At 37.8% G+C, this 19,179-nt stretch overlaps 1 protein-coding gene across 1 annotated transcript; it reads right to left on the minus strand.

Annotated features, from left to right (window-relative positions):
• Positions 1-5,190: 5,190 nt before the first annotated feature.
• On the minus strand, positions 5,191-5,982 carry LOC138896296 (uncharacterized). Its single transcript, XM_070181094.1, has 2 exons — positions 5,572-5,982; positions 5,191-5,529 (listed from the first exon to the last, which is right to left on the minus strand). The coding sequence occupies exons 1-2, from the start codon at positions 5,980-5,982 to the stop codon at positions 5,191-5,193; spliced, it is 750 nt and encodes a 249-aa protein (XP_070037195.1).
• Positions 5,983-19,179: the final 13,197 nt, after the last annotated feature.

The following is a 19,179-nucleotide window of genomic DNA, read 5'->3' on the forward strand; positions in this document are numbered from 1 at the left end:
ATCTATCACAGACCCAACCAGGATGAACCTAGTTTTTAAATTTTTAGCGATATCAGAAATAACCTCAGATGAAGGTTTTGGGATAGAAGTTACCTGTTCAGAATCGGAAGACCCAGTTTCTTCCCCCTCAGTCGCTGATTTAAAGGAATCACTCAAATTTTGTGAGTTTTGGGTTTGGCTTGCTTAAAGCTGGGCATTTAATTTTTGAGATAAAGCACCGTTGGCCACTATTTTTCTAGAAAGCATTTTGACTCTCCTTTTTCTAGGTTGGGGGGTAGAACTAGGTTGAGGGTTTGTAGAGGAAGAGGAAGGAGTAGGGGGTGGAGGAGTACCGGGGTTTTTCCAGGGGTTAGACATTTTGGTTATGGTTTTGTGATGAAGGAAAAATCTTGGATTGAATTCGAAGGCAAGGAGACAAGAAAGGGTTTCGACGGTTTTTCAGAAATAATGAAGAATTTGCAGAGTTGATGATGAGGGATTTAAATGAGAAGTGTAATTAATACAAAATGGCAGCTTTTTGTGGTCAATTAGAAGTCTAATCACTCTGCAATTTTTAGTTTGGAATGACGGTTACAGCTTCCCTAGAATCTAGGTGTTTTAATTTGGTGAGGATTCTTTAGTTGAAACGGAACTGGTTCAAATCTTTATTGGATAGGCTTTGGAAGATTTTGGACTTGGGTAGAGTTCTGCTCATGATTTAAATATTAGTATTTCAAAATGTGCAGAGTGTAGAACACATACCTCATTATTCAGATGAACCAGCACTGATGAACCAGGTTCTTCATGAAGAATCCTCTCATCTATGTCTCAATTTGCAAAAATAGAGAAAGTTTTATTAGAGACCAGTGATTCATATTAAAACATGGCATAGGAGTATACTATTTATAGTATGAGACTGAGCAATAATTAATCTGGTTATTTATACAAATTCCAGATTTTTCTAACCAAAATTTTGTTTTTCATTTTTTTTCCCTTTTTTTTTCATGTACAATCTGAACTGGTTCACTTAGGTGATCTTAATCATCCCTAATTCTAACATGTTCCTTTCAAAGTGCTCTAATACTTAGTGCTTTGGTAAAGATATCAGTAATCTATTTATCAGTAGCATAAAACTCTACAGTGATCAATCCATTCTCATAACTATCCCTTAAAAAATGATGTCTAACATCTATGTTCTTTGTTCTTTTATGATAAACGGGGTTCTTTGTCATACTAATAGAACTAGTGTTATCACAAAAGATAGGGATACATCCAACATCGATTCGAAAATCTCTCAATTGTTGTTTAATCCATAATAGTTGAGCACAACATGAGGCTGCAGCCACATACTCAGCCTCAGCAGTAGATGAGGCCACAGAATTCTGCTTTTTAGTGGCCCAAGTCACAAGGCATGAGCCAAGAAAGTGTGCCATACCTGAGGTGCTCTTTCTATCCCCAAGAAAACCTGCATAATCAGCATCAGCATATCCCACAAGATTGAAATTACTACCTTTTGGATACCAAAGACAAAGATCAGTGGTGACTTTTAGATATCTCAAAATTCTTTTGACAGCAGTCAAGTGAGACTCCTTCGGATTTGCCTGAAATCTTGCACAAAGGCCTACACTGAAAAGAATGTCAGGTCTACTAGCAGTGAGATACAACAATGAGCCAATCATTTCCCCTATACAACTTCTGATCAACAGATGAACCAGGTTCATCCATATCCAACTTTGTAGCTGTTGCAATAGGAGTGTCAATTTCTTTGGAATCTTCTATTTTAAACCTTTTAAGCAACTCTTTTACATACTTCTGCTGATGGATCATAGTTCCATTTGAATTTTGTTTAATTTGTAAGCCTAAAATGAAATTAAGCTCACCCATAATGCTCATTTCAAATTCACTCCCCATTAGTTTAGCAAAATCTTTACTTAACTTATCAGTAGTTGCTCCAAAGATTATATCATCAACATATATATGAACTACCAAGATATATTTACCTTTTTCTTTCAAGAACAAAGTATTATCAATTTTACCTCTCTTGTAGTCATGCTCAAGCAAGAACTTTGATAATCTTTCATACCATGCTCCTGGCGCCTGTTTGAGCCCATAAAGTGCTTTGTCAAGTTTGTACACATGATCAGGACTCTCCTTGCTTTCAAACCCTGGAGGTTGCTTGACAAACACTTCTTCCTTTATATAGCCATTGAGGAAGGCACTCTAGACATCCATCTGGTGGAGGGTGAATTCCATATAAGCAGCAAAGGCTATAAGGAGTCTTATTGCTTCCAATCTTGCAACTGGAGCAAAGGTTTCATCATAGTCTATGCCCTCTTCCTGGATATATCCTTGAACCACTAATCTTGCCTTGTTCCTTGTAACGGTTTCATCTTCATCAAGTTTATTTCTGAAGACCCATTTTGTGCCAATTACTGATCTGTCCAAGGGTCTTGGTACCAGATGCCAAACTTGACTCCTTTCAAATTGGTTAAGTTCATCTTGCATTGTATTGGATTTACCCAGTCTGCATCCTGCAAAGCCTCAGCAACATTTTTAGGTTCAATAAGAGATAAGAAAGCATCAAAAGCACAAAGATTCTTTAATGAAGATCTGGTTTTGATTCCAGAGGTTGGATCAGTAATTATGTTCTCAATGGGATGAGAGCTTTGATAATTGTAAGGTTTCACAACCAACTGGTTTCCCCTTGATATTCCTTCAATGTTTTGTTGCTGTGGAATAGGTTCAGGTACCGGTTCCACTGAAGTTTGAGAATTATTTTGTTCTATTCCCCCTGTCATGTTGCCGAGGATAGATGAACCTGTTCCATCACCTGTTCCTTCCTTCAGAGATGCTTCAGTCTGGGCTGTGGTTTCATTTAAGTGTTTAACCAGCCCAATTGCTTCATCATCATGTTCCTGTCTCTCAGAAAGAATGTTAGTTTCATCAAAAACCACATGTACACTTTCTTCAACACACATAGATATTTTGTTATAAACTTTATAAGCTTTACTATGTGAAGAATATCCCAAGAATACTCCCTCATCACTTCTGGGATCAAATTTACCTAGGGAGTCCTTACCATTGTTGTGCACAAAGCATTTGCATCCAAATTCCCTAAGATGGGATATGTTTGGTTTTCTCCCTTTAATTAACTCATAGGGAGTCTTCTCTACTAGAGGTCTTGTCATGCACCTATTTATGATATAGCATACAGTATTTAAAGCTTTTGCCCAGAAGCTATGGGGAAGCTTACTATAAAGAAGCATAGTCCTAGCCATATCTTCAAGAGTCCTATTCTTTCTTTCAACTACTCCATTTTGTTGTGGAGTTCTAGGGGCAGAAAAATTATGATCTATACCATGCACATCACAAAATTCAGCAAATTTAGCATTTTTAAATTCATTACCATGAGCAGACCTAAATGATGCAAGTTGATTTCCTAATTATTTTTGAGTTTTTCTAACAAAGGAAGTGAACATGTCAAATATTTCATATTTAGATGTTAAAAACAATGTCCAGGTAAACCTAGAATAATCATCAACAAGCACCATCACATATCTCTTACCACCTCTACTTAATATTTTTATTGGACCACAGAGATCCATATGAACCAGTTCCATCGTTCTGGTGGTACTTACCACTTTCTTTCATTTAAAAGAGGATCTTACCTGCTTCCCCCTTGCACAAGCCTCACAAACTTTGTGTTCCTTGAAATTAATATTAGGCAGTCCTATCACCAAGTCCTTGGAGACTAATTTGTTGAGTTGACTTAGACTGCATGTCCAAGCCTCTTATTCCAAAGAAGGGGATCACTATCCAGCACACTTAAGAAAGTTAGTTCATTCTCTGAGAGTGTGGACAGATCTATAATATATATATATATATATATATATATATATATATATATATATATATATATATATATATACTATTTACTCTTTTACCCTGCAAAATAATCTTGTCAGTGATAAGATTTATCATAAAACATTTAGTAGAGGTCAATGCTACCAAGTTACCTCTATCATACAATTGTGACACACTGATTAGGCTATACTGCAAGCCGTCTATCAAGTAGACATTCTCAATGGAATGAGAGTCATCCTTACCTACATTACCAACCCCAATGATTTCACCTTTCTTTCCATTTCCAAAGGAGACATTTCCTCATTTTAGGTCCTCAAGTGAAAGGAACTGGTCCTTGCTTCCTGTCATATTCTTTGAGCAGCCACTGTCCATATACCATATATGGATGTTCCCCTTCACTTGAACCTACAAAAGGAAATCAGGGGTTAGCCTTAGGAACCCAAACTAGTTTGGGTCCCTTTCTATAAGAAAAAGGATGAATTAAATTCTTTTTAGCCCAACTTGGTAACAATTCTTCCCTTGAATAAAATTTTTGTTCTTTTTATTGGCCCTTTCTTTTGCGTTACATTCACTTTTATAGTGACCAGTCTTACCACAGTGAGTACAAATATTGTTCTCAGGAAGAGTGAGGTACTTGCTTTTAGGATCCCACTTAGGTAGCTGATTCCCAAAGCCAAGTCGTCTTCTATTGCTACTATGATGTTCCTGTAGCCATGACAAAGCATCGGAGGACTTGTTCCATTTATTATTTCTGTCTAGTTCATGCTTGACCTTGCCTAGATCCTCCTTTAGCACTCTTACCTGCTCATCCTTCCTATATAACTCATCTTTCAGTTTGCCTACATTTTCTTCTAAAGTGAGTTGTGTGCGATCAACTATCTTCTTACTGGTTCCTAGTTTCAGTTTTAGATTTTCAGATTTTAACTCAAGAGCATTTGCTTCAAATGTATGAACTTGGTTCTTCAGAGCAGTATTTTCACTCACAGTCTCACTAACTCTGAGTTCCAGGTTCTTACACTTTGCTTTTAAAATCACACAATCCATAGACAACTGTTCTTTTTCTTTATTTATTACCTCAGATTCATCAATGAAATCTAGCAATAATTTAGAGAGTTTTTCTTTAGACAAAAACTTAATCTTGTCTTTGAGATGAATTATATTTACCTCAGATTCCTCATGAGATTCCCCATCTGATTCTCCAATTTTCATAAGTGCTTGTTCATCTCCATCTTCATCATCTGATTCCTCATCTGAACTTTCTCCCAAAGCAGCAACCATAGCCTTTGTTGATCCTTTGTTCTTCTTGGGATGAACTTGTTCCTTCTTCCTGTTCCCTCGTTCAGATCTTTACTTCTTCCATTCAATTTCCCATTGAGGGCAGTTCTTGATGTGATGATCTGTCTTCCCACACTTGTAGCAGCCCTCATTGGTCGTTTTTTCAGGAACCCTTGCTTTGTTGTAATTTCCACCTCTTGAAGAACCTTTTCCTCTCATAAGGTATTTCTTGAAGTCCTTGGTGATCATAGCCATTTCATCTTCCTCCAGATTAGCACCTTCAGTGATTCTGAGTGCCAGGCTCCTTTCCTTCTTGGGCACATCCATCTTCATGGTTTGCCTTCTAAGTTCATAAGCAGTGAGATTTCCAATTAGCTCATCCAACCTAAGAGTGGCAATATTTTTTGATTCCTAAATAGCAGTGATTTTGCTTTCTCAAGAAACTGGTAGAACCCTAGTCAGAATCTTCTCAACTTTGTCTTCTTCAAGAAGAGTCCTTCCAAGAGACTTTAGTTCATTAGTCAGTGTGGTGAACCTTGTATACATCTCTTGGATAGTCTCTCCTTCCTTCATAGAAAAATTCTCATATTGAGAATATAGTAAAGTACCTCTGGACCTCTTCACCTGAGCAGTTCCTTCATAAGCCACTTTCAAGGTGTCCCAAATTTCCTTAGCAGTAGTACAACTTTGAATTCTGCTATACTCGTCTGGACCAAGTCCACACACAAGCCATTTCTTGGCCTTATCATTCTTCTCCCATTTTCTCAAGTCGTCAGCAGTGCAGTCAGCTCTTGTTTTTGACACCTCTTCTCCTTCGGCATTTATTTTCATGTAGCCAATGGACCATCTGTGACAATGTCCCATAACTCATAGTCTTTTCCTATGATGTGGTCTCTCATTCTGTTTTTTCACCAGGAGTAGTACCAGTTTCCAAGTGGTGCACTCATCTTGATCTTATCCTAAGGTGTTAGCCTCTTCAAGGATAACCTTCTCTGATACCAATTGATGTTTTATACGTCAATACCACACAAGAAGGGGGTTGCTTTATGAGGTGTCCAATTTTTCGCGTACACAGATTATAGAAGGACCTGGTTCTTCTATGTGTTCCAACTACTACTGTTGCGGAATAATAAGTACAGAAAATAAAGAATACAGAGATTTTTACGTGGAAAATACCTGGCTCAAAAGGTGAAAAAATCACGACCTACTTCCCAGTAGGATTTTCCCAAAACTCTTTACTAAATTATTGAGCCAAAACAGCATTTACAAAAACTCTTTTGTAAACCTAGGATTACCTCTAACCCTTTGTAGCAAACTAGCCTCTAGCAATTTGCGATAAATTTCAAGTTAACTCTAACTTGAAACACAACGTACCTATTACAGACGCTTCTAGAGAAAGCTAAAAAGGTACAAGTTAAAATCACCTACTATAAATAACTAGACTAAAAGACAACAGTTGGAACTGGTTCTTCTAGCTGGTTCAAGTAGCGTCAATTCGCACACTCAAATATCACTCGAACTGCTTGCAAAGTTGCCTCGCTATTTTGCTCTCAACTCTTGCTTAACTTCTGCTTTTGCGCGTCACTGTACAATAAGAACATTCTGCAATCTATAGGAGTTAGCAGATAAAGAATTTACTAGAATTCTAATGCTACTCTTCCTTGGTGGAAGAGTTCTAGTTAAACTCAACTCCTAAATCCTTCCTTATCTTAGATACCGTTCTTACTGAATAAGGAGTCCTTCTCCTTATCGTTTTTGCAATCTTTTCGATCAGGAGATATCTCATTCTACCAGAATACGCTTATCTCTTGCATGTGCACCTCACGTGCCTTGACTCTGCCGGTGTCTATGTCTGCCAGTTATGGACCTGGTTCATATTTGACTTCCTTTGTCAATCTTCAAAACTATTCTCTTTCTTGGGCAAACAAGAAGCGACCGTTCTTTTAGGAGATGCGGTGGGATTGACGGAATTCCTCCGCTCTTAATCATAAGTTTGGTTCAAGCTTTGAAAAATAATTTTTTTTTTAATAAAGAGCGTTTTTTCATCCTTAAATAGATCCTACATAGCGTAAATCTAAATTAATCATACCACTGGATTTCGAACCACAAACGATTAAAACAATAAACATATTCGAACAGACGTGATATTACATATACAAAAGAAGTCCACCGGGGGCCGGGGGGGTAAGACAATCAAAATGTCCTTTACTGCAAGAAATAAAACAAATTAAGCTATAAAAACTAGCCTTTGACATTTTCATTTTCATCTGTTTCTATATTCGCTGTGTATTTGGGGTCCCCTTTTAAACTTAGAAAAAACACAGATGCCAATTGAGAAAAGACATAAAATATTATGTATGCAACTCACATAGAAATATAAACTAAGGCATAAGGTGACATGATCCAAAATCATGCAATGAATCAAGAACAAAGGACAAGACAAAACATGACATTGGAGCAACGTCTTAGTGTAAGGATTGTTCTTCACCAGCTTGGCACAACCCTAACCACACATGCATCATCACTTTTTATTAATTTGAAAAGATGGTTGGATTGACTTTTTCTTTTTAGGGTTCTTTTAAAATATTAATTCGTAGGTCACTCGTGCCTTGTAAAATTATATAAGTTAGCTCCAACTGACCTAAGGCACAAGGCAATAAAAATAATGAAAGAAAAAATTATGTCAACGCACCATTATTAAGATCTTCAAGAACTATAAACCACTTATAGTATTATATATGTGAGTTTTGATTTTGTATATTTAAAGATATTTACACATCACTTATAAAGTAATAAAAAAAATAAGTAAATTTTTATGATAATTTGACAAATAATAACTCTTGTTATCACATATTAAACTGCATTAATATTGTAAAGAATTTTCATACTACAGTGTATATAATTTTACTAATTTATATGTTAGTGTACGTGATTATATATAGTAAGAAGATGAGTTAGTACGAGATTTTATTTCGTTTCTTTTACTTATTTTAAGAAAGTCAGCATGAGGTTTCTAAAAATGGTGAGTCAAACATGGATTGAGTTATATATTGAATTTTTAAAAAAGTCAATCCTATTTGAAAGGAAGAAGTCAATCTTATTAAGGTCATGTGATCGATGATTGTGAGCACCTGTTGAGAGAAGTGAAATATTAACATTAGAAAACGATTATATTTGAGGACTAATTCTAAATCTCAAACAGTTGGAACTTGGAATTGACGATACTTGAGGAGTAACATTTCTCGCGTGCCAATTCAAATCATATGAACTCAATTTACCGAATTCAAGCGGGTCCGAGTAAGGGTTGCACCTTAATAGGTGTAAAGTAGACAACCTACTATAATGCAAGCATTAGTAGCTGTTTCCACGACTCGAACATATAACTTATAGGTCACACGAATACAACTTTACCGTTCCTCCAAAGCTACTTTCTTCTCGTGTCACAAGCAAATGAAATAAATAAGTTTGTATAGTACAGTCAGACCTCTTTATATAACAACATCCTCATATATAAGAGTCATTCACTATAAAAACCATATTTTTCTTCGAACCAATTTTTATATTATGTTATAATATATGTTTTCTATAACAACATTTTACTATAACAGCAAAAACAAATTAAAATAAATAAGACTATTATAGAGAAGTTTGACTTTACTGTCCGAGGCGAAGTTGAGTCGTTAAATTTTTGGAACCGCAGGAGAAATAAATTAAATAGTGGTTATAAGGTAGGAGGGCTCAAAGTCAGACCCTAATTAATTGAGGCAAAAGGTCTAAACCACGAATAGGGCTTCGATATCTAACTAATTATTTTGAGAAGTTTTGTGAATATAATATATAGTGGGGACTTCATATACTAGACTTATTAGATGCTATTATTTTTGCAGGACATGCGTGAAAGAAGTTAATAATTAAAATATCAAGTAAATAGCTGTACTGCATTGTGATTTTTATGGTTAAATTAATTGGTTTGACTATATAAATATCAGGTGTAAGTATTTTTTATTACCGAACTGTACAAAAATAGTCGTAGGTTGTAAAAGATAGGGGTGCACAAAGGCTAAGGTTATGGGGTATTAGTTCAATGTGGATGAGAAACTAGCGGGTAGGAATTATAAGAATGATGTTCTGTACAATTTCAAAGGTTAATTTAACTGATGAAATTTGACATTGTTAGAAAAAGATGAACCCTGAAATTACAAGAGATATGGGATACATCTTCTTTATTTTTTTTTTGTTTTCCACCCAATATTCGATACCCGCATTAGAGCATATTATATCCGAATTCGCACTACGTAGGGCTCTAATCGGAGGGAAGCGTGAGCTGCCCAACAAGAATTTTTCTATACCCAAGATTCAAACCTGAAACCTCTAGTTAAGAAAAGATCAGTCACATCCGCTTCACCACATCCTTTAGCGGTGACATGTGATTAGTTTACATGAAAAATGTTAACTATTACATATTTCGAATGAAGCGAGATAAAAATCATATGAGATTATAATTCAAAAAAATATTAGGTAATTTTTTCTTATCTATCTAAATTATAGTGATAATAATTACCCGATATTTATGCTGAAAATAGGTAGCAATTGTATCTGACGACACAACCGAGGTAAGCATAAACTGACCCAAAATAAAAAATGAATACAACAACAATATACTCGGTGTGATTTCACAAATAGGGTCTGAGGGAGGAGGGGGGAGGAAGGAGGTGAGGTGTACCTTATGAATGTAGAGAAATTATTTCTGATAGACCATCTACTAAAAAATGAACGTTCATGTCAATTATTTAGTTTATGCTCTTCTAAATTTTCTGTTTTCTTTTTCTTTTTTGGGGTTAAAAACAATAGACGTATCTTTTTCTTTTATTCTAAATTTGCTGTTGTCATATCTTTTATTTGGACTTTGCCAGTGTGAACATTGCTAGAAAATTGTAAAACAACCATTTGCATTTTATTTACTTTGTATGTCCATATTTACAAAAAAAATAAGGCACAAAAGATCTTATAGAACTTCCAAATATTTTCCTTCTCTAAAATAAATAAAACAAGGAAATACGTGTAAAAGATTAAAAAGAGAAAAGAAAATACGTGTAAAAGATTTAAAAAGAAAAAGAAAATACGTGTTAAAGAGAGAGGCTTCCTTTTGATTGGTTGGTCGGTTTGTTTGACGTAGTCATAGACCTGCTCTTATTCGTCCAAAAATACACGAGACCAACACACGCTTATAGCCAATAGCATTACTTATATTGTCTTCATTTGTCCTTTTATTTTTTTATTTTTTTTGAGCCGAGAGTCTTTCGAAAATAGTTTCTCTATTCCTTTGGGTAGGGGTAAGGTCTGCGTATACACTACCCTCCCCAGATCTCATTAGTGAGATTTTACTGGGTTGTTGTTGTTGTATATTCATTCCATGTTTTATTTTTTTCCTGTTCATTTCTTTCGTCCCTATAAACAATGCTCTTTTCATTTTTCACGATTTTTTAATATAAATTTATGAGCAATGTGAAATTGTTTTAACTCATGTAATTTGGTCACTATCCTTTCCATACCTTACTTGTGAGAATACACCAGATTTTTTGTTGTTGTTTGTATAGGGTAAAATATAATATGACACATGACTGACTAACAGGAGGACATGTAGAATCCAAGATAGAATGGTTGAGGACCGAACGCAGCCATAGTGCTTGTCACCGGAATGGATAACGTTCATAAAAGTGTACTAAATGTTCTGCGCCCGATAGCATTTACTAAGGAATATTCTACAGTATTAAGAGCGACGGCCCATTACAAAGAATTTGACATTTACACTCAATGTTACATCTTCAGCAATGATCCTCATAATTGGCATTAAAGGAGGGCATGCTCCTAGGACCTTTTTCCCCAAGCATAGTTATAAATAGTGAGCTCAGTTACCATTGTAAATGACACGAATTTTATGGCTAACTTACACTACATTCTATTCAACATTTTAATACAATTTTATTTTCTCACTTTTGATCTCATCATTGTTGCGCCTGAAAACTCTGTTCCCGGACTCATTAGCTCTGTCGTTCCATCTACATTCTAAGGCTAAGTATTTTATATTTCATAAGTTATTTTATTATCTTTTGGATCAAATTAATTCACTTATTTAGAAACTACAAACAAATTCAATTGTACCGTTTTACGGGTAAATAGTTTGGCGCCCACTGTGGGACCTAGACAGTCGTGCGATTAAATTGATCCTTGTCTTTTTTTACTAACATGTTTGATTACTTTGTCTTAGCAAAAATCACAAAAAATGGCAGATAATATTGTTAACGACACACGCAACCCTGAAATTCAAGGGAAGCAGCCTCACATCGAGGATTCAATCAGTGACACTCGCAATGAGGGGAATGACGCCACACCAGTGCATGACGGGCGGTACCCTCGAATGGTTCGGGAGACGACTCTCGATGATGCTGATGAAGAGCATGTGGCGGATGCAATGGGGGTCCTGCAAGAGCAACATGCAATCATTCTAGGCCATTTCACACGGCAGGATCAGGTTATGACGGAACTAAAGCAGGCTCTATCAGGTGCTTCAAATAATGCGAACAGGTGAGATTCAATTCTTCCCGATTTTCCCACAAACTAAACGACGCAGAGAGTCGACAACAACACTCCCAGGGATGAAGTTGGCTCCGACGGGGCCGAGGGGAGTAGATCCAGCCTCAACAACGGTAACGATCCGTTCAAGGAGGTAATTTTGCGGTTCATGAAGGAAGTACACGCCCGCAGGGATCAAATCCCGGGTGCACCACTAGTATTGAAAGGCCCGAACTCGAAGAAGTATATTCAATTACCGTACAAACCGAGTACGGCCCCAGAATTAATCCCGAAGCGGTTCAAAATGCCCGAAGACGTATGACAGAACTTCAGATCCACATGAGCATATTACCACCTACACAACAGCAGTGAAATGACATGATGTGGCTCCTCACGAAATTGAGTCTGTGTTGCTGAAAAATATTAGTGAAACTCTCACGAGGGGAGTTTTAACGTGGTATTTATTATTGCCCGAGCATTCCATAGATTCCTTTGAGATGCTCACAGATTCTTTCATCAAAGCTCATGCCGCTGCTAGAAAGGTAAAAGCCTGAAAGGCCAACATATTCAGGATCGCGCAAGGAGAATCCGAATTATTACGAAAGCTCGTTACTCGGTTCCAAAAGGAAAGGATGTTACTACCGGCAATCCTGGATGAATGGGCGGCTGAAGTGTTCACAAAAGGTTTAAATCCGAGAAGTTCGGATGCTTCCCGGAAGTTAAAAGTAAGTCTGCTCGAGTTTCAAGCGACGATTTAGGCGGATGTCCCCAACCGGTACGAGTCGAAATAAGGATCGAAGACGATCAAGTTGGCTTTCCATTATCAACCAAAGGACAGGAGGAGAATAGAGAAAAAATGAAAGATGATATTGACACGGATAGACGGACTTCGAGGGGGCGGTTTTTTCCCTACGAGCAGACAGAAGGTCATGGCAGGAGCTTCCGGACAGCAGACAAGTTCACCATTGATAGAAGAACTGATCGTAGCCGGAACAACAGATCGCTATTGGATAGAGAAATCTCGGGGTCGCGAGATTCTTCTTACCCAAAGTTGTTAAAGTATAACTTTAACGTCAGTATAGTAGAGTTGGTATCAGCCATGAGAAATATCAAATAGGCACAATTCCCGAGACCTATGAGATGTGATCACAACCAAAGGGATTCCAATTTATGATGTGAATACCATGGCATTATCGGCCACTAGACTGGGGACTGCTGACACCTCTGGAAAGAAGTGGCAGCAATGTTAAAGAATGGTCACCTCAGAGAATTCTTGAGTGAGTGAGCGAGCTAAAAATAATTATGGTCGGAACATGGGCAACGCGGAACCCTCAAAAGCAGGAGAAGAACCCCCACGCCAAATGATCAACATGATCTTCAGAGGGAATGAGATTAATGGGGTCATCTTTTCATCAGCAAAGAAGACAAAAGTATCGATAACTCATAGTAAAAGGCTCCAGGAAGACGATATCACATTTACGAATGAAGATGCAGAAGGATTGTGGCTACTGCACAATGACGCACTGGTAATTTCTTTGAATGAGTTAGATTTTAAAATTAAATGTGTTTTAGTGGATCCAGGAAGTTCTGCTAATATCATACAATGGAGAGTACTGGAGCAAGCTAAACTCACCGGAAGCATTATCCCGGCAACGAAACTCCTCGTTGGATTCAACCTCGTAAACGTGACAACCCGGGGAGAAATTTTGCCGCTCACGAATGTTGAGGGAGTAATGAAGACAACTCTCTTCGAAGTGGTAGATGGAGTCATGGGATATAACATCATCTTGGGAAGACCATGGCTGCACGAGATGAAAGTTGTGCCTTCAGCATATCACCAATTGTTAAAGTTTTTGACACCCGAGGGGATCAAACATATAAGGGGTGATCAACCGGCAGCAAGAGGGATGAATGTAATTTCAGTCTCCAGTAGCAAAGGAAAGGAACATGCAGCATAGCAATTACCGGAACCGAAACCGGCGTCTGCCCCCGAACCAGATGAAGTTAGCCCAAAGACAGAAGAGTGAGAACAATACCAGGTACCAAGGTATTTTCAAGTACCAGAAGAGACAGGCATGGCGAAGTCCACGGCAGAAGACTAGAGCAAGTTGCGTTGTTCGAAGAATTCCTAGAAAGGAAATTCCATTTGGGAACATGACTGCACCCGGAGCTCAGGTCTGCTTTTATCGAATTCCTTAAAATTAATGCTGATTGTTTTGCATGGTCACACGAGGATATGACAGGAATCCCGACGAAGATAGCCATGCACAAGTTAAGCTTGGATCCCAACATACCTCCGGTAAGGCTGAAGAAGCGCCCTATTGTCGAATCAAGGAATAAATTCGTCAAAGAAGAGGTAACCCGTTTACTTAAGATTGGTTCAATCTGAGAGGTAAGATATCCATACTGGCTATCCAATGTAGTAGTAGTTCCTAAGAAAAATAATAAATTTTGCATGTGCGTAGATTATAAGGATCTTAATAAGTCGTGCCCGAAAGACTCATTCCCATTGCCAAATATCGATCAAATGATTGATGCCACGGACATGCACGAGTTAATGAGTTTTCTAGATGCTTATTCTGGGTACAATCAAATCAAAATGAACCCAGAAGATCAGGAAAAGAATTTGTTTATAATGAATTTTGGTACATATTGTTACAATGCGATGCCCTTCGTGTTAAAAAGCGTCGGAGCCACCTATAAACGGCTTGTGAAAAAGATGTTCGAAAAACAATTTGGAAAGACTATGGAAGTATATATAGACGATATGCTCGTTAAGTCTTTGAATGCATGTGACCACCTGAAGCATTTGCAAGAAATATTTGACATCCTGAAGGAGCATAATATGAAGCTTAACCCCAAGAAGTGTGCTTTCGGGGTCAGTTCAGGTAAGTTCCTAGGATTCCTAGTCTCACAAAGGGGAATCGAGGTAAATTCCGACAAAATAAAGGCCATAAAGGACAAATTGGATCAATTGTCTAACGTAAAAGAAGTCTAGAGTCTCACAGGGAGATTGGCAGCTTTGAGTAGGTTCATTTCCCATTCATCAAAAATATGTCATCACTTCTTTGCACTACTCAAAAAGAAAAATAATTTTGAATGGACACCGGAGTGTCAGCAATCCTTGAAGGAGTTAAAGAATATTTGTCAAGCCCTCTATTGCTCTCAAAACCAAAAGAATGAGAAATGTTGCCAGTCTACCTCGCGGTTTCAGAAGTTGCAGTAAGTGTTGTTTTAGTCCGGGAGGACGAAGGTACGCAATCTCTCATTTATTACGGTAGAAAAATTTTAACGGGAGCAGAAACTCGCTACTCACATATGTAAAAGCTGGCCTTAGCTCTCGTAGTCACTGCTCGGAAATTGAGGCCCTACTTCCAATACCACTTGATAGTTGTGGTGACTACTTTCCCTTTGAGGAATATCCTCCATAAACCCAAGCTCTCGAATAGATTGGCCAAATAGGTTGTCGAAATGAGTGAGTTCGATATAGAGTATAAACTGAGGACTGCAATTAAGCCGCAAGTCTTGGCTGACTTTGTGGCCGATTTCGATCCGGGACTATTGCCTCAGGCAACCAAGGAGGCAATAATGGTGTCAGAAATGACATATGGAGTTTGGACCTTATTTACGGATGGAGCTTCAAACTTAAAAGGGTCTGGGCTCGGAATAGTCTTGGTCACGCCTTTGGGGGAAACCTTAAGGCAGGCCATCAGAATGATTCCTTTAACTAACAATGAAGCGGAGTACGAAGCTTTGATTGCAGGGCTTGAATTACCCCGGGGGCTTGATTACAAAGTTATTGAAATCAAATGTGATTCGCAGTTGGTGGTAAATCAGGTCTACGAAATTTTTGACACCAAAGAAGAAAGTATGCAATAATACATGGTAAAGGTTCAGGATATATTGGTGCGATTCCGGGAGTGGTCAATTACTCATATCCCGAGGGAAGATAACGCAGAAGCAGATGCGTTGGCAAATTTGGGCTCATCGACAGAAATCCAGAGATCGAAATCAGGGACGGTAATACAACTGATGAACTCAGTCGTGGACACAGATGGTTACTATGAGGTAAATTAGACTAGTTTGGTATGGGACTGGAGAAACAAAATAATCGATTATCTCGAGCATGAAAAGTTGCCCGAAGACCCCAAAGCATCAAGAGTGTTACGCGCCAAAGCTCCACGATATAGTTTCAAGAAAAGTCAATTGTACAAAAAATCCTTTCGAGGCCCGTTGGCCCGGTGCTTAGGAGCATCAAAAGCTAACTATGTCATGAGAGAAGTTCATGAAGGGGTATGCGGCAACCACTCAGGTGCATATTCTTTGGTGCTGAAATTGGTACGGGGCAGGATATTATTGGCCTCGCATGGAACAAGATGCCAAAGATTTCGTACAAAAATGTGATAAGTGCCAACGCTACGCATCACTAGTACATCAACCGGCAGAACCCTTACATTCGGTTCTGTCCCCGTAGTCATTCGTGAAATGGGGGATGAACATTGTCGAACCGCTGCCACCGGCTCCCAGAAAGGTAAGGTTTCTTTTAATTTTGACTGATTATTTTTCTAAATGGGTGGAAGCAGGTTATTATCAGAAAATTGAAGAACGCGAAGTGGTCAATTTTCTGTGGAAAAATATAATTTGTAGGTTCGGAATACCAAAAGAGATAGCATGCGACAATGGGCCACAATTTATTGGTGCAAAAGTTACAAAGTTCTTCGAAAACCTGAAAATAAAGAGAATCACATCCTCGCCTTATCATCTGAGCGTAAACGGTCAAGCAGAGTCAACAAACAAAGTGATTATTCAAAACCTCAAGAAAAGGTTGGAAGCAGCAAAAGGCAAATGGGCCGAAGAGTTGCCCGAAGTTCTATGGGCCTACTGAAGCCCTAATCTCGGTCGAAGTGGGCGAACCCACTTTGAGATATTATCAGACAAATGAAGAATCGAACGGCGAAGTAATGCTAATCAACTTGGAACTACTCGAGGGACGCAGGGACTTAGCGCATGTAAGAATGGCAGCTCAAAAGCAGAAGATGGAGCGATATTACAATCGAAGAGCCAATTTTCGTTTTTTCAAAGCAAGGGACTTGGTTCTAAGGAAAGTAACACAAAATACCCGAGAGTTCAACACAGGAAAGCTAGGTCCAACGTGGGAAGGTCCCTACCGGATTTTAGCTGTCACTTGGAAAGGTTCATACGAGTTAGAGAACCAGAATGGGGACAAGTTGCCCAACAATTGGAACGTGGCACACCTCAAAAGATATTATTGCTGATGAACAACACTCAAACAGAAAGTATGTATTGCACTTTTTTTTTTCTTCATTCAGTTTTTGTCCCAATTGGGTTTTTCTGGAAAGGTATTTAATGAGGCAGCAACAGAAAGCATACTACGAAGACAACAGCAATAAGAACTTTGATAGCAAGGCAAACGAGCAAGTTTTCACTCGCGGACGATTAGGTAATCTTTGGTTCGATAGCAAATTCCCACCGGGAAGTTAAGTTTGTTATCTGTAAGCACGTAATTTTTGACCCATTGCGTTTTCGAGCTATTTTAGTGTTTAAAATATTTATTTAACTTAACTTTAATTTTTATGGAGTTTCAGTCAATTTTTACTTCAAATTACAATTTTAAAACTCAAAAACCTTTTCATTTTAGTTTAAGGTCAGATAGTATATTTATGTTTATAGTATTTTAATTTTATCATGACTTTAGCCTATTTTCTCTATTTTTACTTTATTATAACATTTAAAAATACAAAAAAATAATTTTACCATGACCTAGAGCTAAGAGAAGCAGCGGCTTCTCATCTTCTTCTCCTCAAGAATCGCCGCCCACCCCAAGACCTTAGATTTGATTCTCTCAAAAATTGAGAGATCACTTTTGGACTCACAGTATAAAGCCAAAACTTCAAGTAAATGATGAGATGAGCAAGAAATATATACTTGGAAATATTGGGAGAAAATGGATGGAACATGACAGATTTGAGCTCACAAAACCGGTGACTCTTCTTGTTTCTGCTACTGTTGAGTTTGGCTAATATGATTGTCCCCCCTGAAATTTCTTTACCTGCAATCTCTTCTCTGTACATTGAAAGTAAACTTTTGCCTATAATTCTTGTTCAAAAGATATTTAGTCAAGCTTTTTCATACATTAATATTCAGCTCTTTAACAAGCTTGGTCGAGCCCGAGTTACTGTAAGCACGTGGCCCGTTCGAGGTTTTTGAGGTTCTGTTAGCCGTTCGAGTTTTATTACCGGTTCTCGGTCCTTGCTCGATTTTGGTCGCTGCTATTTTTTTTTATCTTCCTTTCGAGTTCAATCGTCAAAATTCTCATTAAGTTGTAATCGTCGGGGATTCGAATATATAAAGAAAACTTATCGAGGTCCATTCCTCTACTCTTAACTCTCTTTATCATTTTTATATGTTTCTAATTATGTGATAATGTTGAGCTTGATATTGGCTTTTTGAGTTTTGTTTGAATTTTCTAATCACGCTCCTTAGAGCTGCATCAATATTAGTTTATATCTTGTCTGCTATGTGAGTTTTACAACACGTCTTCGAGAAGATGGATACTAACATGCTTATGACACTTATATGATTCATTAATTGTTTGGTTAAGGTCTTTAGGAGTAGGCTGCTATAGGATCTTATAGTTTAATTAAATTTTTAAGCTTTGGTGTATAAGTTTTCAAATGAAGTAGCAACAACGTGGAGCCTATTCGCTTTAGTCGAAGTCATCTATGTGAATTTTATCATAAGTTTGTCTTTTCTCCGTAAAATTAGCATGCTTTTCTTAACAAATAAGTCAAGTCCATAAGTGAGAGCTCTCGCAACAATCCCAGATTAGCTAAGAATCACAAATTTGAACGCCGTAGTCTGCCTTGGGAGCGATTAGTAAATTATCGTGGCCGTGGGTACAGTTCCCGTGGCATGGTCACGATACATAAATTCTAATTCGGGTGTGCATTTCATGTGACCCGACCATAACTTTAAATATAATAATAAAAGTAACATGTTGTAAATCGCGGGTGCGTTTCACGTGGCGCGATTCACAATGTGTACAAAAACAAACGAGTGCACGACATCGTGACGTGTTCAAATAAATTTCATAAATACTAAAAGCGGTTTAGGGTTTAGGGTTTAAAAGGTAAAAATGTACAATAGGTTTCAAATGTGTCTCAAAATAAGATAGTTAGGTCAATTAATAACAGTTGAGCGATCGTGCTAAAACTACGGAACCCGTAAATGCCTAACACCTTCTCTCGGGTTAACAGAATTACTTACCCGGTCTTCTGATTTTCGCAGACTTTAAACGGAGTTATTTTTTCCTCGATTTGGGATTTAAAATAAATCGGGGACTTGGGACACCATAAATTATTCCTAGTGGTGACTCTGAAATAAAAAAATAATCCCATTTCGATTAATGTCACTTCAATTGAAAAAACACCCCTATCCCTCGGGAAAAAGGAGGTGTGACACTATCGA

Source organism: Nicotiana tomentosiformis, chromosome 7 (genome assembly GCF_000390325.3).
Source record: "Nicotiana tomentosiformis chromosome 7, ASM39032v3, whole genome shotgun sequence".
Taxonomy (NCBI): Eukaryota; Viridiplantae; Streptophyta; class Magnoliopsida; order Solanales; family Solanaceae; genus Nicotiana; species Nicotiana tomentosiformis.